The sequence below is a fragment of the Pelophylax lessonae genome, assembly GCF_965119305.1.
Source record: "Pelophylax lessonae genome assembly, chromosome: 2".
NCBI classification, from domain to species: domain Eukaryota; kingdom Metazoa; phylum Chordata; class Amphibia; order Anura; family Ranidae; genus Pelophylax; species Pelophylax lessonae.
This window is the reverse complement of record NC_138769.1, coordinates 363,535,782-363,561,049: the sequence shown is the minus strand read 5'-3', so window position 1 is coordinate 363,561,049 and position 25,268 is coordinate 363,535,782. Positions and strand designations below refer to the sequence as shown.

Here is a 25,268-nt window from a genome sequence, read left to right as displayed (position 1 = left end):
AGCTCTGTAGCATGTCCAGAACCAGAAAAAAAAAGGATTGTTTGTATTAGAACACTTTAAACACAGGTAGTTCGCTTCTCTTCCGGTTTAATAGCAGGCATTTTTTGGGGTTCTTTGCAGTCAGGAAAAACATCTGAACATGTGTATAGTGGTACTGTGCACAAGTTCTGATGTTTTGCCTGCCTCCAAAACCCCCCAAAAAATGCCAGCAAAAATACACCTGGGCATTTTTTTTTTGACGCTAGCGTTTTTTTTGGCATTTTTTTGGCATTTTTTTGGGTTCTTTTGAGGCAGGCAAAACATCTGAACATGTGTATAGGGGGTATATATAGACATATATGTCTGAATATATACCCCTAGACATATATAGGTGTGATAGTAGCAGAAATATATTCCTGTAAATGATTTCATTAGCGCAAGCATTTATTTCTGCTACTATCACACCTATATATGTCTAGGGGTATATATACAGACATATATGTCTATATATACCCCCTATACACATGTTCAGATGTCATGTCTGACATCAGACATGTCCTCAAAAAAGCACTGGCAGTGGTAGCCCCTGCAGCATAAAAAATGCTTGGCTGGTGAGAAGCCATATTCCAGTTACGAAGCTATTCAGAGAAATGATCATTTCTCTATAGCGGTCACCCTGCTATGGAAGGGTTTTGTCACCCTGCCATAGCAGTCACTGCCAGTTAACCCTACACTACACTACGGTCCCCTTACACTTAACACTTTCCCTACAGAAACTCAATTTTTGAAGCTAACTTAAGTGTAAAGGAGCACTCTAACTACACTAGATATCCCTTTCCTCACACTAATAAATAGCTAAATGACAATTTTAAAGTAAAATTAACAGAACTGCTTCCATTCTCTTCCATGTCCAGTATAACAATGCTAGGAATATGGCGGGGGCGATCTTATATACTGGGGGGCGTATTCACTAATGATTGGTCTAGGGACCCCCTAGTCACTCCAATCACATTCCTAGCATTCTCCTGCCCCCTCAATTGGCTTTTGCTAATGGTTCTGGTCCAATCACGGGCTTTTAAAGCCCATTTCCTGAAGCATTGCATTTTGGGCGGTTCTGGTTGCCGAATTCCGAACTTTTTGGGCAAAAAGTTCTAAATTCGGCCAAACCTCGAACACCCAATGTTCGGGTCGAACCGATGGTGGACCCGAACCGTTCGATCATCCCTAGTGGAGATCCCTGGAGTGGTGATGACTAGTTTAGTGATTTCCAGCTTCCATGAATATTAACCTGGTATGGTAAATGCATAGTTACACTATATTACAAAAACTATTGGGATGCCTGCCTTTTCAAATGAACTTTATTTGGCATTCCAGTCTTAGTCTGTAGGGTTCAATATTGTGTTGGCCCACCCTTTGCAGCTCTAACAGCTTCAACTCTTCTAGGAAGGCTGTCCACAAGGTTTAGGAGTGTGTCTATGGGAATGTTTGACCGTTTCAGTGGGGTCAGACACTGATGTTGGAGAGAGGGCCTGGCTTGCAGTCTCCACTCCAATTCATCCCAAAGGTGTTCTGTTTGGTTGAGGTCAGGACTCTCTGCAGACCAGTCAAGTTCCTCCACCCAAAACTTGCTAATCCACGTGTTTAAAGACCTTGCTTTGTGCACTGGTCTAAATAATTTGGGAGAGGGGGGATTATGGTGTGGGGTTGTTTTTAAGGCGTTGGGCTTGGCCCCTTAGTTCCAGCGAAGGGAACTACGAAGCGAACAATTTCTTGCTCCCAACTTTGTGGGAACAGTTTGAGGATGGCCCTTCCTGTTCCAACATGACTGCGCACCAGTGCACAAAGCAAGGTCCATAAAGACATGGATAAGCAGGTTTGGGGTGGAGAAACTTGACTAACCTGCACAGAGTCTTGACCTCAACCTGATAGGAACACCTTTGGGATGAATTAGAGCAGAGACTGTGATGCAGGCCTCTCGTCCACATCAGTGCCTAACCTCACAAATGTGCTTCTGGAAGAATGGTCAAACATTCCCATAGACACACTCCTAAACCTTGAGGATAGCCTTCCTAGAAGAGTTGAAGCTGTTATAGCTCCAAAGGGTGGGCTAACTCAATATTGAACCCCACGGACTAAGACATGGATGCCATTAAAGTTCATGTGCGTGTAAAGGCAGGCATCCCAATACTTTTGGTAATATAGTGTACATTGATCCAAGCTAGCTAGTGCTTTTTTTAGCTGGAACTTGGGGGAACTCAGTTCCACCACCTCTGGTTCAGGCCCTCTGCTCCCTTCTCACCGCTATCACTTGTAAACACAAAAGTCCAGCTTCTGTGTTTACAAGTGACAGCTTGTCTTCCAAAGGTTCTCACTGATCTAATCTGCTGAGCGGCTCCCACTAAGTGCAGGATGGGGACAAGGGAGATGCCTGGGGTGCAGTGCAGATGCTCCCACTGGATGATCACACTGTAGGAGGCAGAGCCACCAACAGTGTGCAGAGACGTACTAGAGCCCCTTTCAGACCCTCCCACTGTTAGTAAGATTTGACCACACCCAATATTTGATGCAGTTTGGAGGGCATATTTGGGTGGGGGGCGGTTGAAGTTCCTGTTCCTATTTTATGAGAAAAAAAGCCTGGTATATAAATATATATCTATATATAGATATATTTATACCTTGCTGGGAATTCTTTAAGTGAACCCAGTGGCAACAAGTTCAACTTGCTGTAAGTTCATTTAATCTTTCCCCCTCACCCTTGTCCACTGACAGAGTACATCACTACCTTGCTGTCCTGTGTTTTGCTTTAGTTGAATCTTATCATGGCTAAGTATGTTCTCCATCTTTCCATGTGATAGCGATTGGGCACAGTGACTGCCTGCACGGACATCCGGTAGGACTCTTTCACATGGGTGGTTGGGGGTGGTAAAACAGGCAGCTGAGCTGTAGTTCTACTTCCCAAGCTGTCCACCCAAATGCTAACCTGCCAGAGCTGCACAAATACCATTGCTTTTTCAACTTGGGCTACAGAATTTGACAGGCAGCAATGCCTGTTTTACTCATTGAGTTCAGCGGGTGTGCACACAACAGCTCACAGTTGCGGTGCAATTTTTTTTCACTACAAACCCCTCTTCGGTGAATTGAAAAAAAAAAGGCATAATTTCAGAAGGCAGCAGAATTACCTCCTGGACACCTGCCAACTGCAGCCATATTTTTGTTAAGCAGGATAGGTGGCATGTGTTCATACCTAGACACCCTTGCCCAGTCTCCTGGCATATGTCAGTGTGACAGGAAAGCAATTGAATGGCAAATTATCTTAAAGGTGAATTCCAGGCATGGCTATATTATACATATTTACAAGTTTCAGCTTGGATTAATGTAACTATGTATATACCATATATGGTCGATGTCCCTGGAAACTTGAAATCACTGGAGTAGATAGCACTACTCCAGTGATCTCATCTTGCTGCCAGGTCCAGTGCTGAGCAGCTGGCCTGATGCATTGTGAATACAGGAGGTCGGCTGCTTAGCACCAGCGCCACTTAAAGAATGCTTGGAATTGAATGAATGCTAAATGCTAAATGAATGCTATGCAATCTTTGATTGGATGAGGTGGAGAGCATGATGTCACCGTCCTGCTTCTCTGCCTCATCTAATCAGAGAAGGCTTTGCATTCCTTAAGAAAATACAAAGCATTCTCTGAATGGTGGCACTGCTGAGCAGCCGATCTCCTGTGTTCACAATGCCGCAGGACCACCGCTAGGCTTGAGACTCAGAAGCAAGTGGAGATCACTGGAGAAGCAGTGTCTACTCCAGTGATTTCCAGCTTCAAGGAACATTGGCCCGTCATGGTACAAACATAGTTACATTGGTTAAAACTAGACCAATGTGACTATGTAAAGCTATACCATAACTGGAATTCCTCCTACATGTATATTAACCTTCTCCAAAAGAAGTTAAACCCCCTCTAGTTGTAACTGAAGCACATGTCCCAATTAACAGATTTACCCTCTAATGCTCTTCTGGTGACAACTCAAAATTTAAGATTTTCCCTGACTTTCAGTCCCTGTGGTAGTGGTCACCAGGACATTTACCAGGGATGAATCTCCTCAGTGAACACTTAGGCAGCAATAAAAACATGACAACCTTCCCAACTCCGTCCACAATTAAAAAAGTTTAATTTGGATACATTTAATTGTCTCTTCAGTAACTTGAACCCTTTAGGATTCTTTCACATGGGCGATCGGATTAAGTCCTCTTGTCAGTTTTTTTAGGCAGACCTGATCAGAAGGTCTATGCTTTTCTATGCATATTTCACCACAGTGGCTTTGCAGTTCGAGAGGGAGTCAGGAGAAAACCCGGTTCCTCTATGGTTTCCTGGGTCACTGAGGAAGCAATCCAGTTGGATGCTGTTGCCCCATGTGACTCTGGCAGTCATCTTGGGTCAGCCAGAGCCTAATTAAGGCCCTGACCCCCAAGTTTGGCATGCTTTTATGCAAGTAGGTAGAGTAGGGAAAGGTACCTCGTCTGTTAGGGGCAGTGCTAGTGATAGGGAAAGGTTCCTGACGAGGAGGGAAAGTGTACGGATGCATTCTTTGGACTTCTTTCAGATTGGGCATGAAACGGCCAGGCTGCATTCTGCCCCTCTCTGCAGATGCTGTCATTCTGGCTGGAACCCTCTCTGTCTACATTGCTGTAACCATGAGTGCACCTGGTTGGGCAGTCTTCCCAACAGGATTGTTGTGAACTGTTGGTGCATTGCTTTAATACAAGTTTATCAATGCAATGGACTGTGTGAATTATTGCCGCGGCACCCCATCTACACATGTCCATTGTGCATAAACTGAACGGACATGGATGTGTCATCCTTCTGCTTTGCTCCATTCAATTGGGGATCTGTGAGCTGATTCCCTGCTGATCAGAACAGATTCCCCCCAAGATGAACAGGGCCACCCCATCACCTATGCATACCTTGTTTTCATTGGAACTCCTACCCTTGACCAGAACAAATGAATGACACCAAAATAGAATGAAAATATTTTAGATTTAGTTTCTCAGGAAAAGAAGAAAGTCATAAGTTGCATTAAGCAAAATCATTACCATAATCTCTATTGTCCCAAAGCACATTTTCTGTGATTAACCACACGTGAATAGTTATCCACATGCGGTACAGTATATACTATTTGGTACCTTTGTTCTAAGTTAGTGTGTTCAACAAAAGCTGAATCCTGTAAGATCAGCCTTCTAGAGCGGTTTTTATTGTTTTCTGATAGGTTTTGTTACAATGAAACCATACCAAAGTGTGTTCTTCCCTCAGTTTAAATAGCTACAGTACTAGAATTACAGAAAAAGGCACAGATTTCTAATGAAGTCCCTGTGTAAGTGCTGTTTGCCTTTGGCAAGATCTTGTTGAAAAATACAATTACAATGTAGCAAATAATTCACTAAAAATAATTGCCTCCAGATTGCTAACATGGCCAGGCTTGGTGCCTAAAATTGCCAAACCCTCATCCACACGCCCAAGAGTGTCAATTCGTAAAAACACACCACATGCAGAATTTTCACTACTGTCTGTTATTTGCTAGTTTACCAATCACGTTTTGTTCCAAATCTTTTAAGGTTGTATTGCACAGTTATATTCCAGGTGATGTGCCGAGTAGCTGCCCTTCTGCATAATAAACACAGGGGGTTAACTCGCTTGGCACAGTCCCCATTCAGAGAAAGCCTTGCATTTTTCTCAATGAATGGAAAGTGAATGGACAAGGTTGGTATCTTGATATCACCAACCCTCCTCTCCATCTTGACCAATCAGAGAATGATTTGCATTCATTGAGAAAAATGCAAGGTGTTCTCTAAATGTTGGCCACGCCAAGAAAATGACTTCCTGAGGTTTCTATAGGCAATCAGGTATCAGGTATGCTTACTTACATTGTGCCAAGCTGGCCTAATGTAAGAAGGTACAATATACTATCTCTGGAGTTTAGCTTTAATCTGTATGTAAAAAGTAAATTCATGAAAATGGTTGCATTCATTTTCTTTGTGTTACAATAGCACTGAATTTTGGGGCATGGTAAAAACGAGGTGGGTGATGGTAAGCATGAGGTCCTTTGAGATGTTTAGTGAGCCTGTAGGGAGGTGCAGCATCGTGCAGCGACAGTAAACACTCAGAGTCCGGTTGCAGAGAACAGAACTTGTATTAATACAGAATCCAGTAATTCACAACAAACCTGGCAGGAAGTTACCAGACCGGAGACATATGGCATATAACAGCAGTGTGTAGCAGAGCAAGTCTCAGATGTGCCGACAGAGTTTGTCTTAAGGGGTAGAAGGCGGCCTGGCTGGTTCGTACCCAAATGGGAAGGTTTTCAGGAAGATGACATGTCCCTATCTTTTACCTACTCATCTGGAACCTCTCTCTGCCGCTAAGCACTGTCCCTGTTAGACGGATGACCTGTCCCTACACTACCCACTCACAAAATGCACAGCAGGTCCTAAACAGACTCTGCCTGACCCAAGATGGTTGCCTAAATCACAAGGGGCAGCGGCATCCAACCAGATAGCTTCCCCACTGACCCAGGAAACCATAAGGAAACATTGTTCCTCTTGACTTCCTCTTCCCTTACAATGCTGCTGTGGTTCACCACCACCCGCAGTGGAGAAAGCAGACTGTACCTGCCTACAATCTATTCTTGGTGGTGATATCCTATCTCTGCAAAGTTGTTAAAGGGGAACTTTACTCCCTCTTTTTTTCCACTTACCTCTAATCTGGTTTGCAGGGTTACACTCAGTAAGACTCCATTCACACTAATGCATTTTTTTATGCTTTTTGCAGAAACACTGGACAATATTTTTAACATGGGTTCCAATAGAACACCTTTACATCAATGCAATTTTGTGCCACTGCGTTTTTTTTTAAAAGGGTCAGGGACTTTTTAGTCTAGGTTCACATCTAAGCGGTTGTGGTCAATGCGTTTTTCAGGCATGTTTTCAGGTGCGTTTTGCATTTTTAAACCCACGTTTTTTTTTGCATGCATTTTTCTTGCATTTTACGTTTTTCTTAGTTTTTTTCTTATGTCCCTTTAAAAACACTGCATATAGCTGGTTGCTAAGGAGCAGGCTGGGAAGCCAGCCGCCACGTCTTTAACAACTGATGAGTCGTCCACTGTCAACGGGGTTCCCCGCTGACAGCTGAACTTAAAAAAAGAATTGACGGCTAAGAAATTCAAGATAAAAATGATATAGGGTTCTCCGTCCTAAATGCGTACCAGGCCCTTTGGGTCTGGTATGGATTTGGAGGGGACCCTCACACTAAAATTAAAAAACAAATGGTGTGGAGCCCCCCCAAATCCATACCACACCCTTTTTCGAGCATGCAGCCCGGCAGGTCAGGAAAAGGAGGGAACAAGCGAGCCCCCCTCTCTCCTGAACCATATCGTGCCCTCAACATGGGGGGTGGGTGCTTAGCCCCCCTCACCCCAAAGCACTTTGTCCCCATGTTGATCGGGACAAAGGCCTTTTCCCCACAACCCTGGCTTGTGGTTGTGGATGTCTGCGGGCAGGGAACTTATCAGAAACTGGAAGCCCCCTTTAAGATAGGGGGCCACAGGATCCCATGTGAATGAGTATGGGGTACATTGTACCAAATTGTACCATTGTACCCATTCGCCAAAAAAAAAAAAACAAAAAAACAGTGTAGTATTGCAAAAAACAAATGTGTTACAAAAAAAAAAAAAAGAGACAGTTTTTGACAAGTCATTTATTAAAAATGAAGAATGTATCATCTGATTATATGATGAATTCCTATAAATCACGATTAGATAGGAGGTACTAAGTACATATGCTATATTTTATACACAGATTAGGTAGATAGTGGCAAAGCTGTAGTTCTACCAATTTATATTACAGGTTTTTTAACCAATCATACAGCAGCAGATCTAAAATATTTATACATTTTTTTTTTTTTTTTATTTGTTTGGATTTGTTCACTTTTCTGCCAGAAATACCCAAATAGCAATAGATGTGAACGTGTACTATAAGAAACCATGTTAAATCAACTGTTGTGCGTTTCTGCAAAATGAAAAACGCACAAAAAAGTGCATAGGTGTGAATGTAGGGTTAAAGCAAAACGCTGCTTTTTTGGTTCAATAGACTTCAATGGAGAAGCTGTAGAAAAGCATGTAGTGTGATTTTACCTTTTTAATTCTGCTCAACAACAAATTTGCCTAGAAAAGAAAGAATGCAAAATGTAAATCGCTGAAAAATTGTGTTAAAATACTACAAAAAGCACAGCAGAAAGCACTGCAGAAACGCTAAAAAGCAACATGCATAGGTGTGAATAGAGCCTTAGCATACACTCTCATCAATTTCAGTGGCATCCTATAAAAATCTGCTGCTCTCACCCAATACATTTGAATTGCCTAGCTATCTTGCTCTATAACAGTGGGCTCCAAACTGCGGCCCAGGGGACAGATGTGGCCCTTTGTTTGACTTTATCTAGTCCTTGAGGCACTTTTCCTCCCACTAATTCAGACACTATTCTACCAACTGACATTAACATTAACAATTCTTCTCCCTAATACCAAATGTGGTGAGGTTTGTTTACTCCCGCTGATGCCAGGAGAATTTCCACTCCCGCTGGCCACAGTCCTGGCCCCCTTTAAGTATGGAGGACAATAAATTGGCCCTTTGTTTAAAAAGTTTGGAGACCCCTGCTCTATAACCCCATTGGGAGCTGGCTGTGTATTCCTGGTTCTCACAGCCAGCCCTCTGTTGATTTCCATGTGCCAGGAAGAGACAGCTGGCCCCACACAATGCAACAGTAGATACACATCTTCGAACCTGACCTGTTGTCTGTGTCCCTGTTACAGATATTTTCCCCACTTCCTGTCTGATAAAAGACAGTCCCCAGAACAGGAAGTGAGGAGGAATCAGATAGCAGCAGAACCAGACAGAGATTCTAAACTTTTTAGCATTAACGTTTTTATTAGCGATCTACGGATTATCTGCAAAGCCTATATATCGAGGGCCGATATGCACTTTCCCCGATATATCGGAATCAGCCCCTGAGGCTACAGATATTGCCAGTATTTCGGGAAAGTTCTTGTACCGGAGTAATGCCTGCAGCTAGATGCATCACCCTGGTACCGGCATCCATAGCCGACGGTCTGCTGTCTTGTAATGACAACCGATGCGGCTGAGAAGCCACTCGGCTGTCATTACAAGGAGCGGGAGAGGACGTCCCCCCGTCCCGCTGGCTTCCGCGGCTCGCTCGGGTCTCCCGTGCCACCGGGAGACCCCGGGCAATGAGCCTGAACCCCGCCGAAGACCCGATCAAAGCCGCATTCGGCTCTGATCGGGTCTCCATGTCATGACATCACTTCCGGGTACTCGGCGCCAAATTAAAAAAACTGACAGCATTCAAAACAGCCAAACTTGAAGAGGAGGGGTTTGGAGTCTTTTAGACCCCTAGATCCCTCCATAATAGTACCTGTCAAGTAAAATTTTTAAATGTACGAAAATATCGGCCAATATCGGCCGATACCGATATGCAATGGGCAAAATATCGGTATCGGCAACGAAAAATCTCGGTCGATCACTAGTTTTTATCACTGTCTGTGTGCTTCAGCGCCCTGTATTTTTAGGTTTTCTTAACAACTTGCCAACCGCCGCAAGTACATATACTGCGGCGGTCAGCCCCTCACAGGCAAAGCGAGGTATACTGTATATACGTCACTAGCCTGTGAGGCTCTGGGGAGCGAGCGCGCGCCGCCGGCGGCGCGCTCCCACCCGGGTGGGGGTGGGGGTTCCATGACCCGATGTCCGCCGGTCACTCTGTGATCGTCGGGGGAGAGGGAGAAAGGCAGGCGGCTAGTGTAAACAAGCCGCCTGTCATTCTCCCCTGTGTAGAAACAATGATCATACGATTCTACTATGTAGGACCGTTGATCATTGTTCCTACAGCTCAAGTCACAGCCAATCACAGTTAGAATCACGCCCCTAGGGACACACACAGCCCCTCCCTCTCAAATAAAGTTAACCCCTTCACTACCAGTGTAATTTTACAGTAACAGTGCATATGTATAGCACTGATTACTGTAGAAATGTCACTGGTAACCCCAAACGTGTCAAAAATGTCATTTAAGGGTCCGATCTGTCCGCCGCAATGTCGCAGTACCACAAAAAAAATCGCAGATTGCCGCCATTACGCGATTAAAAAAAACAACAAAAATGACAAAAATCTTTCCCTTTGTTAGTAAACGCGATAACTTTTGCGCAAACCAATCAAAATACGCTTTTTGCGATTTTTTTTTTACCAAACATATGTAGCATAAAACAAATTGGCCGAAAATGTAAAAAAATTTTGATTTTTACTTTTTTTTTTTTTGGGGGGAATTTCATATAAAAAAATGTGAAAAATATTGCGTCGGACGAGTCTCCAGGCGCACTCACGCTACTAAGATAGCCAGCGGGCCGGTGCGCAGGCGCACTACGGCCCTTCCCATAGACGCTCGGCGGGGAGAAGCAAGAGAAACAGTAGGCGGCGGTGGCGTCCTTGGCTGATGGGTGCATCATAAGCCATCCAGGAGAGGGATGAGAAGAAGGCCCTTGCAGATGTGCCCATTATGAAGAGAAGAAATGTGAGTGCAATTATCGTACAGTGTATTGTGTGTCCCTTATTAAAATGTTATTACCCGAGGTCGGCGTGCGCTCTTGTCTCCTATCCTTTCAGTTTCTATCTCTAACATATCTTACATTTTATGGGGGGCAAATTTTAATACATATATTTTTATTTTTTAGGTTTTAATTAGGTGAGGTTAGGTAAGAAATAGTGAAACATTTGAAAAAAATCTATTTTCCTATTATTCTTCCTAACACAACATTCAAGTGGTTAGTGTAACTCCAGATATGTACCACAAAGCATAACCGCAAAAGTATGCTGATTGTGAATATCACATGAGTGTGATTTTTTCTGTAACATAACCAAATAGTTAGGTTCAATGTCTTAAATAAATAAAAAAAATGTTATATATCCTTATTTAATCATTGTTTTTATACTTTTATTTTTGGTGACCTGTTCTAGGCTCCCCACGCAGCTGTGCAGCAACAGATCACTTCTAATCACTAGATCACAATTGGAGTGATGTAATGTTGTAGGGAGGGGAAGGTAAAGGCTGCTTCAGCTCTCCCTGGGCCTCCTTACAAGAGCAAGTTCCATGATGTGTAGGCAGGTGCAGTCTACTTTCTCCACTGCAGGTGGCGCTCTCTGCAGCGGCATTGTTGTTGAAAAGAAAGTCAAGAGAAACAGCGTTCCTCTATGGTCTCCTGGGTGACTGGGGAAGCTATCCTATTAGATGCTGCCCCCCCACGTGACTCTGGTGGCCATCTTGGGTCACGCAGAGCCTATTTAAGGCCTTGGCTTCTCGATTTGGCATGCTTTATGCGAGTGGGTAGTGTACGGAAAGATATCCCGCTTGCTAGGGACAACACTATTGATAGGGAAAGGTTCCTGATGAGCAGGGAAAGCATAGGGTCGCAACTCTTCTGGATACCTTCAAGATTGGCCAGGCCGAATTCTGCCCCTCTCAACAGAGTGCACCCAGTTGGTTTTTCTGCCCACCCGGATTGTTGTGAACTGTTGCTGTATTTCTTCAATACAAGTTTTATACTGCACCTGACTGTGTGACCTATTACCGCCGAACCACGCTGCACCCACCTACAGACATCATTTTACATTTCCCCTCACTTTAACTGTAAGCACAATATGGAACCATTGTGCTTGCGATGATCTGCCACAAGAGCTCCAATAGAGGGTTTTGTAACATAATTAAAAGTCCAATAGCTGTTAATTTATTCTCCCTGGCTAAGGCTCGATTCACATCTATGCTTGTTGCTTTTGAACGTTTCTGAAGTGCTTTTTGCGTTTTTGTACCGCAATTTTATTGCATTTTTACTGGTAAAAATGCAGTTAAAAAAGCACTACATGCTTTTCCACAGCTTCTCCATTGAAGTTTATTGAACAAAAAAAGCAGCATTTTGCATTTAAAAAAGTCCCTGAACCTTTCCAAAAATGCATTGATGTGAACATGTTCCTAAGGCTCCAATCACACCTATGCAGTTTGCTTTTTTGCAGTGCTTTTTGCTGTGCTTTTTGCTGGTTTTTAACTCCAATTTGACCGCAATTTGTATGCGATTTGCATCTTTTATGCCTTTTCTTATGGCAAATTTGTTATTAAGCAGATTAAAAAAAGGCAAAACACAAATCACAGCAAAATCGCAGTAAAAACGCATTAAAACGCACTACATGCTTTTCTGCAGGTTCTCCATTAACCACTTCTGGACCGGAAGGATTTGCCCCCTTAACGATCAGCCATTTTTTTTGCGATTCAGCACTGCGTTACTTTTGCGCAGTCGTGCAACACTGTACCCAAATAAAATTGATGTCCTTTCCCACAAATAGAGCTTTCTTTTGGTGGTATTTGATCACCTGTGCGGTTTTTATTTTTTTTTTGCGCTATAAAAAAAAGAGCGACATTTCTGAAAAAAAAAAAACTATATTTTTCACATTCTGCTATATAACATTCTCCCCCCCCCCCCCCAAAAAAAAAAAAATTAAAAATCACATTTTTTCATCCTTTTAGGCCAATTTGTATTCTGCTACATGTTTTGGTAAGTAAAAATCACAATAAGCGTAAAATTGATTGGTTTGCACAAAAGTTATCCCGTCTACTAACTAGGAGAAAGATTTATGTCATTTCTATTTATTTTATTATTTTTGACATTTTTGGGGGGACCAGCGACATTACTACAGTAATCAGTGCTAAAAATATGCACTGTTACTGTAATAATGATATTGGCAGGGAAGGGGTTAACCTAGGAGTGATCAAATGGTTAATTGTGAGCCTAGGGGAGTGTTTACTAACTGTATGGGGCATGGGCTTGTGAAATGTTCATAGAGACCTGTGATCCTATATAGAAGGATCACAGGTGCTCTGTGATCATTTCAGAGAGAAGAACGGTGTTTACAACAGCCGACCGTCCTTCTCTCTCAGTGGGTAGCGATCGTAGGTGCCTGGCGGCAGCCGCAGCCGCCAACCCCATGGATCGGCATCCCCGCTGCCTAGTGGGGGTCAGGAGCGCGCTTGCCCCCCAGCACCCTGTGTGTGATCGATGTAGAGCTACGTCTGTTTGCGTAGGAGAGCCAGCCTGCCGCAGTAAACTGCGGTGGGTGGTCGGCAACCAGTTAAAGTCTATCGAACCAAAAAAAGCACCAGGGTGAATGTAGCATTCACCATTCCCTACTCTGCCCAAAACTAAAGCAAAAAGTTGATACACTTTAACTTGTCTGTATTAGCTTTCACCATTGTAAGCCTGGTTGTAAAACAATTGTATCTTTTATTCAAGCTTATGATGATGTAGTGTAGTCCCGGTTCACACTAGGGCGACCTGTGAGGCTACCTGGTCGCCTCACAGGTCGCCGCAGGTCGCCTCCCATAGGGAAGCTGCGGACCCGTTCTAATAGGAGCGACACAAGTCGCTCCGACCTAGAAAAAGGGTCTGGAGCTTCTTTGGGGCGACCAGGAGGCGACCGCCATAGACTTCAATGTTATGAAGCCCGTGGCGGCCGCTCCGAGGTCGCGGCGCGCTGCTCGCACCGTGACCCCGGAGGTCGCCACCCGAAGTCGGATCGCGTGCATGTGAACGGGGGCTAAAAAGGACACTATTTTAAAATTGTGTTTTTTCCCACATGTTTGCAGTTAGTAAGTTGTACCTTATGTATCTGCAGCTAACTGCCTTTCTGCAGAATTTGTGCTTTTGTAGACTGAAACAGAATGCAGTGGTTTCTCGGGTGGCTAAGATCTATTGCTTTAAATTTAAAGTGGTATTAAAACATTTGTTCACCACTTCAGCTTCCAAAGATTTACCCCCTTCATGACCAGGCCATTTTTTGCGATACGGCACTTCGTTACTTTAACTAACAATTGCGCAGTCGTGGGACACTGTGCCCAAACACAATTTATGTAATTTTTTTCCCCCATAAATAGACCTTTTTTTTGGTGGTATTTGATCACCTCTGCGTTTTTTTTCTTTTTTTCTTTTTTGCGCTGCAAACAAAAAAAGACTGACAATTTTGAAAATATACATTCTGCTATAAAACATATCCAATAAAACAAAATGTAAAATATCAAATTTGTTCATCAATTTAGGCCAATATGTATTCTGCTAAAAATACCAATAAGCATATATTGATTGGTTTGCACAAAAGTTATAGTATCTACAAACTATGGTATATATACCGGAATTTTTATTTATTTATTTATTATTACTAGTAATGGCGATGATCAGCAACTTATAGCGGGACTGCGATATTGCGGCAGACAAATTGGACACTTATCAAAAACTTCTGTTGGGTCTTTACTGTACTATGTACTCTATACTCATTCACATGGGGGGCAGGATCTGGGGCCCCCCTTATTAGAGAGGCTTACAGATTCCAATAAGCCCTCCACCTGCAGACGCCCACAGCCACCACACAGGGTTGTGGGGAAGAGGCCCTTGTCCCCATCAACATAGGGACAAGGTGCTTTGTGGGGGGGACCCCACACTGTTTTAATTAATTTTCTATTGCCAGCATTCTTTGGTTTACTTTTCAGCTCAGAGTCATTGGTTGTCAAGGATGGGGCAGTCAGCTTCCCAGCTTCCCAGCCCGCTCCTTAACAACCAGCTATTCTTCACTCTATAACTTAAATTGGCCGATCAAATTGCAATACATACTGGAGGAATCACCTGCTCAGTACTTGGCATTGCTATGTTTAATTAAACCATTGCAGTCCTTTTTGGTAATTAATCTGAGAACATCTGCTATTGTCTCTGACAAAAAACAATGTGAAAAACAATTTCACCATTAATTTGATTCAAACCAATGTCAGACATTCAAGTTTGACTGGTGATACAAAAGCAGGGAGAGTTTACATAGCACAGGCTTCAGGAAATACACTCCCAAAGACACTGTGCATTGCCCTGAGGTTCTGGCACTTCTACAGAGAACTCAGAGAAAACTGAACTGAAATTTAGCACAGATGCAATATTTGCCGGATACTGAATTGAATTGATGTTTGGAAATTTTGGATAAGTAAATCAGATCCATTGTGTTTAACTAAACCAAAGAGTACCTGTGCAGAATATTTCTGGAAGCTAGGCACTAAGTCCTGATACCTTGAGACCTCATGCACACGGGGAGTTTGAAAAAATGAGCTGCAAAGCCAGTTCTGACGCCAGGAAAAAGCAGCTGTAAAAACGTGCTTTTAGAATTGGAGTTATTGCGTTTTGTATTGGCGTTATTGCACGTTTTAGCCACGTTTAGCAGCGTTAGTGTTTAGCAGCCTTTCTCTGCCCTCTTCTATTTTGCAACCTCAAATCCAACTACTACAGCTTAAAAACATCTGACGTGGCCTAGCACTGTATGCAGCCTTTAGCAGCGTCAGGCGTTTTTACTGCCTAACGCTGCTGCTCCAGAACGCTCTGGCCCTAGATTTTTTTAACCACTTGCCTACTGTGCACTTAAACACCCTTCCCATCCAGGCCAATTTTCAGCTTTCAGCGCTGTCACACTTTGACTGACAATTGCGCGGTCATGCTACACTGTACCCATATGAAATTTTTATCATTTTTTTCACACAAATAGAGCTTTCTTTTGGTGGTATGTAATCACCTCTGGGTTTTTTATTTTTTACAAAAAAAAAAGAATAAAGACAGAAAATTTTGAAAAAAAAAAAAGTTTTTCTTATTTTCTGCGAGTAAATTTTGAAAATAAATTTTTCTCCTTCACTGATGTGCGCTGGTGAGGCGGCACTGATGGGCACTGATAGGATGCACTGATGGGCACTGATGAGGTGGCACTTATGGGCACTGATGAGGTGGCACTTATGGGCACTGATGAGGAGGTACTAATATGCCGCACTGATGAGCACTGATAGGCGGCATTGATAGGCGGCACTGATAGGCGGCACTGAGAGGCGGCACTGATGAGCACTGATAGGCGGCACTGATGAGCACTGAGAGGTGGCACTGCTGGGCACTGAGAGGTGGCACTGCTGGGCACTGAGAGGTGGCACTGCTGGGCACTGAGAGGCGACACTGAGAGGCGGCACTGACGGGCGGCACTGATGGGCACTGATAGGCGGCACTGATGGGCACTGGCGGATGGCACTGGACACTGATGGGTGGCACTGATGAGCGGCACTGATGGGCAGCACCATCAGTGCCCACACTCAGTGCCCATAGTGCTGCCAGTCAGTGCTCATCAGTGCCTAGATGAGCAGGCACTGATGGGCACTGACTAGCAGCACTATGGGCACTGATTGTGGGCATTGATGGGGGCACTGATGGCGGGCACTGTGGGCACTGATGGGGGGGCACTGTGTGTGTGTTTTTACCTTCAGTAATTAGGGCACTGGTGATCGGTGCCCTGATTACATTCTCCTGTGTTCCCGGCGCTGTGAGGCTCCCCCTCCTTCCTCACACTGCAGGCTCCGTGTGAGGAAGGAGCGCCGGCGATGAGAGATGATCTCATATGTTTACATATGAGATCATCGCTCATTGGACGGCCCGATCACGTGGTGAATGGCCGCTGTGATTGGCCATTCACCACGATCTGTGATCGGCCGTGTCCAAGGGACACGGCCAACACAGATTTTCCCCGCAGCGCGCTCGCGGGAGCGCGCTGGGGGCGTGTCACTGGGAGGCCGTTTAAAAACGGCCTCCCGAAAATTTGAGTCCGCGCTGCAGCCGTATATAGGCTGTAGCGCGGATGGGAAGAAATTTTAAAGCTTAAAAACGCCTATGCAACTTACAGCTCCAAAAAGCCTATGTGAGCATGAGGCCATAGAATAACATAGAGGGGCGTTTTTAAGCAGCAAAAAAAAAAAAAAAACGTCTGACGCTCCTAAAAGCAGCTGTAAAAACACCCTGTGTGCAAGAGACCTAAAAGCTGAAGTGTATATCTATTGATTTCAGTGGTGTGAAGAAAGTGGGGCCAAGGGTGCGATGCCTTCAGGCATCCAATGGAGGAAGGGCATCCAGAGACAGGACAGACACAGCCTGCCACTGGGCAGCCTCTTAGCCATTCTGCCGCAGCTATTCTCTGGCGATTTGTCTCTCGCAGCCAGCTGTCTGACACACTGACATCAACACATGAAGAATCTGAACAGAACAGGACCATCATTTCATAAAAATTCATAAAAGACTCTGCCTGGAACTCATAGACACTTGACACTGTGGGCTAGACATGAAACTGCAGCCATAATCTATATCAGGTCTGACTGACTTCAACATATGGGGAACAGGACCATCGTTGATTTCCACAATGAGTACGGGCAAAACTTATAAACCTGGTAAAGTCCAGCATAGACACTTGGCAATGTGGATAAGAAATGAAACATCAGCCAATTTACTGTATCAGGTCTGACTCAAACCGAATACAGTTCACGGCTGCAGCTTAATTTCTAACCAACAGTGCCAATTTTCTATGATTTTCAGAGAATTTACCAGGTTTATAAATTTTGCCTTATTCTGGAAATGACAATTCTGTCCTCCATATGTTGATGTCAATCAGACCCAGACCTGATACATGGATTCATGGCTACAGTTTAATTTCTAACTTCCAGTGCCTGGTATCTATGATATTCAGGCAGAGACTTTACCAGTTTTATACGTTTTGCCCTTACTCATTGTGTGGAAACAATGGTCCTGTTCTCCACATGTCGATGTCTATCTGACCGTCTGACAGTTTGACTGACATTATCATATGGAGAAAAGGACCATCATTTTCACACAATGAGTAAGGGAAAAACTTAAAAATATAGTAAAGCCTTTGCCTTGAAATCATAGACACTTGGCACCACACACAGGTTAGAAATAAAACTGCATGAACTCCTGTTGTCCCAATACCATTTCTATGCTGATGACACCCAAACATATCTTTCTACCCATCAGTTCACCCCATCCGTCTTCTCATGCATCAGTAGTTTACTAACAGACATCTCAGTCTAGATGTCACACCACTTCCTTAAACTCAATCTATCCAAAACCAAGCTCATAATATTTCCCTCCACTCGTGCCCATTCCTCTGACTTCTCTGTCGGGGTTGATGGCAGAACTATCAGTCCGTCCCCGCATGCCAGGGTGATAGGTGTAACCTTGAACTCTCCTTTTAAAGCCAACATACTTATTATAGGCTTACCTGTAGGTACAATTTAAAAAGAAGACTTTACTTCCTCTTTACCTTGCTGTGCTCATGTTCTAAATCAGTGAATCAAAAAGTAATGAAGACAGGGGCTCACAGGCAACCATTTCTCACTGGACAGGTTTCATTGAAAACCATTTTGCTATCATCTATGGCATTTTGCAGCACATTTTGCACCCCTCGTCCCATTCTAAAACCAGGGTGGTGGACATTCTGGGCATTAAAGGAACATAGCAGGCACACAATGCAGCTTAACAAGAAAATTCTGTTTAAAATACTGCCACGGTTACTGCTATTGAGTATTCCGAATAACCCAGATCTTGATGTTCAAATATAATATTGATTCACTGTTAACATTTCACTATACTATATTGTAGATCAGAACTCAGCAAAGAGTTTGAGGCTCTTCAGTTGTGTGAACATGGCTTTTGAAAATAAGTATCGTGCAATCCTGCTGTAAAACACAGTATGGGAGTTTATAATTACACAGTGTGCCAAATTAGTTTAATAGAAAAATTGCACATGCTAATATGATTTGATGATATCCTTAGAGTTGTATACAAAATGTATTACTTACATACCAGTAGTTATGAAAATCTGGTCATAACATAAAGGCCCAATGCATGCAGTTCTGAAATATAAGCAATTGTATACAATAATTGTATGGTCTGCGATGCTTTTCCAGTTCGTTCATTTGCTTTCGAATGTTTTTTTCTTTGAAAAACAGCAATATATAAATCTTAATTCCCCATTTTTGGGGACTCGAGCACACTCAACTACTTTTGGCCTATGTAAAAACACCTATGTGTTTTTAAAATAATTGGAAACACTTCAAAGCTCATATCATGTGTTGTGATGGAAAAGCATCAAAATGCACTTATAACACGTGTCAGCATGCACAAACATGCATGATTTCTGCATCAATGCGTGTGTTTCTATTGATAGATTCTAAAGTGAAATACATCTGTCAAAATCAGACAAGTATGAATAGGCCCTAAAGCAAACCTGTGATTTGTCCATTTAGGGTAAAGCAATAGGTTTGCTTGAATCCCCCTCCCCTGTATATATCTCCTTTTTTATTCCCTCCTGCTCCATCCAGGGCCCTGAGCCAAAGAACACTTGGCTTGGGGCACATGTGGTTCACATGTGGTAACAGCATTAGGCCAATCAGAGCTATCACACGTGAAGTCCATAGACCTGTACAACAAAAGGAAGGGAAATATATGCTGCTGGGAAGGGCTAAATTAAGTATACCCAATCCTTGATGTGGTTATGAGTAGGCAAGTGTAATCTTGTGAAACGCGTCAACCTTTGCTCCCTGTCCATGATGTTTTCAAGTCTGTTGCTGGATTTACAGTGTTGAATAAATTCTACTATTTTCATTTATATCAGAGTGCGGGCCATGCTTTGTGTTTGAGTATACCCATTCCTTGGCCTTGAATAAGCAAAGCATATGTACAGTTTAAAATGAACTGCAAGAAGCACTATGGGTCAATGACTTGTCCACAGTGCTGATAGCAGTATAGACAGGTAATAAAAAATTCCTCGTGTTCCACTACATTCCCCATATTAAGTATTTTACAAAATGTTATTGCATACAGTTTTTCATTTTACGCACCGTATATCCATAAAATAACATAGAAGGAGAAAAAGGAAATAGAAAGTGAGAACAAATTAATTTGTCAGATTAATTATATATTTTTAAATCCTCAAAATCACAATAACATTTTTTCACCTTACAAACATTAGGTGCAGAGTTGGACTGTCCAGACTTTTGACAGATTATACTCATCCCATTAGCACCTACTCAGACTCACTCACTGAGGGTGATTGTGTACAATAGAATCACATAATCACATTATGGAGCCTGATGGCACCTGCTGGATGACGTCACATCAAGAACACTAGCAGGATGAAAAGTTGGGTAGGAATAAAATCTGCAATCCAATATTTGTCTGTCAAAATGACATCAAAATGACATTTTTTGGCATGCAGCACAATAATTAAAAGTAACCTAATTTTAAAACAGCCAGATAAAATAAGTGTTAATACAGCTTGCTAACATAAATGCATTTCTTGATTAGAGCATCCTTTGCTTCCCAGGGCCCCGTACAATGTAATAATTGAAATACGTAGGACAGAAATATAAGCACTGATTGCACAGATGGTTCCTCTTTATCAGCTAATGAGATGTAGAAGTCTTTAATGTATTTCCTTTAATCTTAGAGTAATAGGGTATACTGTTTACTTCATGGGCCTTGTTTATATATGCTACCAACCTGACACATGGTGTATGGACGTACAAACATGGAGTATAAACAGAAATCATGCATCCTAATGACATTCAGACTTAACAAACTGGTAATCCCAAAGGTAAACTGATCTTTCACTGTAGCATCAAGTTGAGAGAACTTTCTAAAGTTGACATTAATTTACGACAGCTGTCGAAAAAAGAAAATGTGTTTTCTTTGAAAATATTGCTTTGATAGACTAAAATAACCCTTTAGGGAAACAACGATTGGTTTAAACATCAAGCATTATAAAATGTAAATAAGACTTTTTTTTCGTAGAGTTTCAGGTTTTGGAATTGCTGTTACAATTTGCTACATGTTCTTTTGAATTCATCATTTCACAGCAGAAAATGTTCATCCCCTTTTGTATAAGTAAGGATTTTTTTTTCTAACGTGAGAACCATCAGGATGAATTAGTAGATCATTTGTTAATTGAACTCTTTCTGTTTCTGCAGGGTGACAGAGGGCCTCCAGGAATTGGTCCTGCGGTGAGTACCAATTAAGGGTCTAATCCTTTAGTACACAGAAAGGAAACCCATTCATTAAATCCTGTCTGTTCATAAATATTTCTTTGTTATACCTGGGAATTCTTTTATTTTTAAAGTTTAATTATTTGCTTAATAGGTAGTCTATCTAAAATACAATATACTTTTTAGACCTTGTATTAATGGAAAACCATAACAGATTTGAGTCAAATTAAAATAAATATGTTTGAAGATGTAGACCTTTCAACTGATATGTTTATACAGTAAATATAAAGTATAGCTATGAATACAGTGAGGGAAAAAAGTATTTGATCCCCTGCTGATTTTGTACATTTTCCCACTGACTATATTTTGGTAGATTTATTTTAACAGCGAGAGACAGAATACCAAAAAAATCCAGGAAAAATTCATTTAAAAAAAGTTATCAATTGATTTGCATTTTAATGAGTGAAATAAGTATTTGACCCCCCTATTTGACCCCTTCGCAAAACATGACTTAGTACTTGGTGGCAAAACCCTTGTTGGCAATAACAAAGGTAAGACGTTTCTTGTAGTTGGCCACCAGGTTTGCACACATCTCAGGAGGGATTTTGTCCCACTCCTCTTTGTAGATCCTTTCCAAGTCATTAAGGTTTCAAGGCTGACATTTGGTAACTCAAACCTTCAGCTCCCTCCACATATTTTCTATGGGATTAGGGTCTGGAGACTGGCTAGGTCACTCCAGGACCCTAACGTGCTTCTTCTTGAGCCACTCCTTTGTTGCCTTGACCGTGTGTTTTAGATCAATGTCATGCTGGAATACCCATCCACGACCAATTTTTAATGCCCTGGCGGAGGGAAGGAGGATTTGATGGTACATGGTTCCGTTCATCGTCCCTCTGATGCAGTGAGGTTGTCCTGTCCCCTTAGCAGAAAAACACCCCCAAAGCATAATGTTTCCACCTCCATGTTTGACTGTGGGGATGGTATTCATGGGGTCATAGGCACCATTCCTCCTCCTCCAAACACGGCAAGTTGAGTTGATGCCAAAGAGCTTGAATTTGGTCTCATCTGCCCACAACACTTTCACCCAGATCTCATCTGAATCATTCAGATGTTATTTAGCAAACTTCAGACGGGCCTGTACATGTGCTTTCTTGAGCAGGGGAGCTTGCGGGCGCTCCAGGATTTCAGTCCTTTATAGCGTAGTGTGTTACCAAATGTTTTCTTGGTGACTATGGTCCCAGCTGCCTTGAGATCATTAACAAGATTCTCCCGTGTTGCTCTGGGCTGATTCCTCACCGTTCTCATCATCATTGAAACTCCAAGAAGGGAGACCTTGCATGGAGCCCCAGACCGAGGGAGATTGACAGTTATTTTTTACTTTTTTTCCATTTGCGAATAATCACACCAACTGTTGTCACCTTCTCACCAAGCTGATTGGCGATGGTCTTGTAGCCCATTCCAGCCTTGTGTAGATCTACAATCTTGTCCCTGACATCCTTGGACAGCTTTTTGGTCTTGGCCATGGTGGAGACATTGGAATCTGATTGATTGATTGCTTTTGTGAACAGGTGTCTTTTATACAGGTAACAAGCTGAGATAAGGAGCATTCCCTTTAAGAGAGTGCTCCTAATCTCAGCTTGTTACCTGTAAAGAGGACACCTGGGAGCCAGAAATCTTACTGATTGATAGGAGATCAAATACTTATTTCACTCAATAAAATGCAAATCAATTTATACATTTTTTTTAAATGCGTTTTCCTGGATATTTTTGTTGTTATTCTGTCTCTCACTGTTAAAATAAACCTACCATTAAAATTATAGACTGATTATTTTTTTGTCAGTGGGCAAACATACAAAATCAGCAGGAAATCAAATACTTTTTCCCTCACTATATATATATATATATATATATATATATATATATATATATATATATATATATATATATATATATATTCTGTATATATATACTTGTATGTGCAAATTGTGGTTTTAACCATGGTAACAGATATTTTACAAAAGAATGTATGGAGAGATAGGAAAACATGAACAGGAGCCTGAAGCTCCACCTGCTGGCTGGGCATAAGAATGCATCATATTCACATGTAGTATTTCATATTTACCTGACTACCGTAAAAAAATAAAAATAAATAATTGATACATTTATTTTGTAGTCCTGACGTAAATAAACAAAGAAAATGTGTGAAAGCACTATAGGGTTGATTACTAAAACTGCAGAGTGCAAAATCTGGTGAGGCTCTGCATAGAAACCAATCAGATTCAAACCGTCTATGGCCAGCTTTGCCCTGGAGGTTTTTATTTGTCAAAGCTTAACAGAACAAGCTGAAGTTAGAAGTTGATAGGCCACCATGCATAGCTGCACCAGAGTTTGCACTCTCCAGTTTTAGTAAATCAACCCCTATATATATTCTATAGGCTGTAGTTGGGGCATATTTAAAACATTAGCATAGTACTACAGTTATGCTTTGAATAATCAGGTAATATAGTTACCAGTGAAATTTAACTAAACTACTACAGTACCAGCTACTATGGGACTGATGGGGGTCACGTGAGGATCCCTAAGCACAAAAACTGACACTACAGATCATACTGATTACATTGCCCATTGAAATTTGACTTATATGTAGAGCTGGTGTATTGTTTTTTTTCACTGTGGGTGTGCATTGGTAGTGCAGACCAACATATGTCCATGCCTTTATGACTTATCTTTACTGTTTGAGATATAGTGCCAATGGATCTGGAAGCTCCTGTTTCTACAACTACTATTGTAGAATAACCTTGGAATAACCTTCCTGCAGAAGTGGTAGCTGCAAATACAGTGAAGGAGTTTAAGCATGCATGGGATAGGCATAAGGCTATCCTTCATATAAGATAGGGCCAGGGACTATTCATAGGATTCAGATATATTGGGCAGACTAGATGGGCCAAATGGTTCTTATCTGCCGACACATTCTATGTTTCTATTATCAACCAATTTTACCTGATTAGTTAAATGAGTCTAAAATTTGTATCACTGTACAAATCTAATAGAGCATGACTTATGTGAGAGTTATGTTTTTTTTTCCTAAAGAGTCATGCTTTTTGCCCATCTTTTTAATGAGTTTGATATCTTTAAAGTCGTATTCAAACACTAAAACAAAAATGTAACATTGCAGCTTACCATGTTTTAGATTATCTACATCTGAATTAGTTACTTCGTTTAGGCTTTTTTCCCTTTACTTTCACCTGGTGATCTGGGCAGTAACACACTACCTGTTTTAGAGTGGCTTTACTCTATAGAGGAACAACACAACCACCTTTGGACAGCAGCAGTCTGTGGAGGGCGCAGTGTTAGATACACTAGCAAATTTAGGTGCACTTAACTAAAAAAATTAAAGCTGAACTCCAGCAAACATTTTCAAGCAGTTGTAGCTACATGTTTCCCCTTTTGGGATATTTTACATGAATAAAAACAAAGCATTGTATCACCCCTGTTAGTGTTATATTGTTTTCCTTAACACTCTACGTCTGCTGGACAGCTTGGCCAATTAAAGGAAGTTGAAAAAAAAAAAACAGTCTCACTGGCCAGATCACCAGATGTAAATAGAGAAAAAAAAGCCCAAAAAGAAAAATAATGCAGCCACCATATCTAAGGACTTAGTAAACTGAAATATTACACATTATTGCTTTTAGGCTTAATACCACTTTAATATTACTTTATATAGAACGGATACTGTATTTTTCATTGTTTTGTTTTTCGTTCCTGGTCTTAAGTTAATAAATATTTTTATAGCTTACAAAACATTTCATCTTTTGAATCGTTTAGTTTCCCATGTAGACCTGTATAATACTATCATGCAAATTTTTCTCAACCTCAATTTCTGACCTTGTAGTAAATATTACAATGGCACATTTTTTTGTTATAGATATCAGACTTTAAAATGGTTGTGAATTCAGATTCCTAAATCACTTGCATCCCATTCTGTGCGGTCACATGACCTGCTTCTGCTCTTCTTCCCCGATCTAAGGAGAGCAGTGGGAGGGGCTCAGATTCCCCTCTGACGTATACCAGCCAGCAGAGGGAGGTCATATAAACACAGAGTGGCGATGTGCAAGAAGGTATTTAGGATTACAATTTTAGAAAAACTGACACACTCTACTTAATATCTTTATAAAACAGAGGGGAAGCAAGTGATTTATATATGTTACAGCCACAGGTGAATAGAGGCAGTAGGGGAGGGGTGGGTGAGGAGGAGATTGGCTCTCAATACAGAATAGGAAATGACAGGCA

The 25,268-nt window shown here is 41.9% G+C and overlaps 1 protein-coding gene across 1 annotated transcript in view; it reads left to right on the top strand.

Annotated features, from left to right (window-relative positions):
* The window catches only part of COL9A2 (collagen type IX alpha 2 chain), a 116,605-nt gene that overhangs the window by 9,317 nt on the left and 82,020 nt on the right, over window positions 1-25,268 (top strand). Inside the window, exon 3 of the mRNA XM_082247604.1 lies at window positions 20,964-20,996. Within this exon, the coding sequence (XP_082103730.1) occupies window positions 20,964-20,996 (33 nt within the window). The remainder of the gene's footprint in view (window positions 1-20,963; window positions 20,997-25,268) is intronic.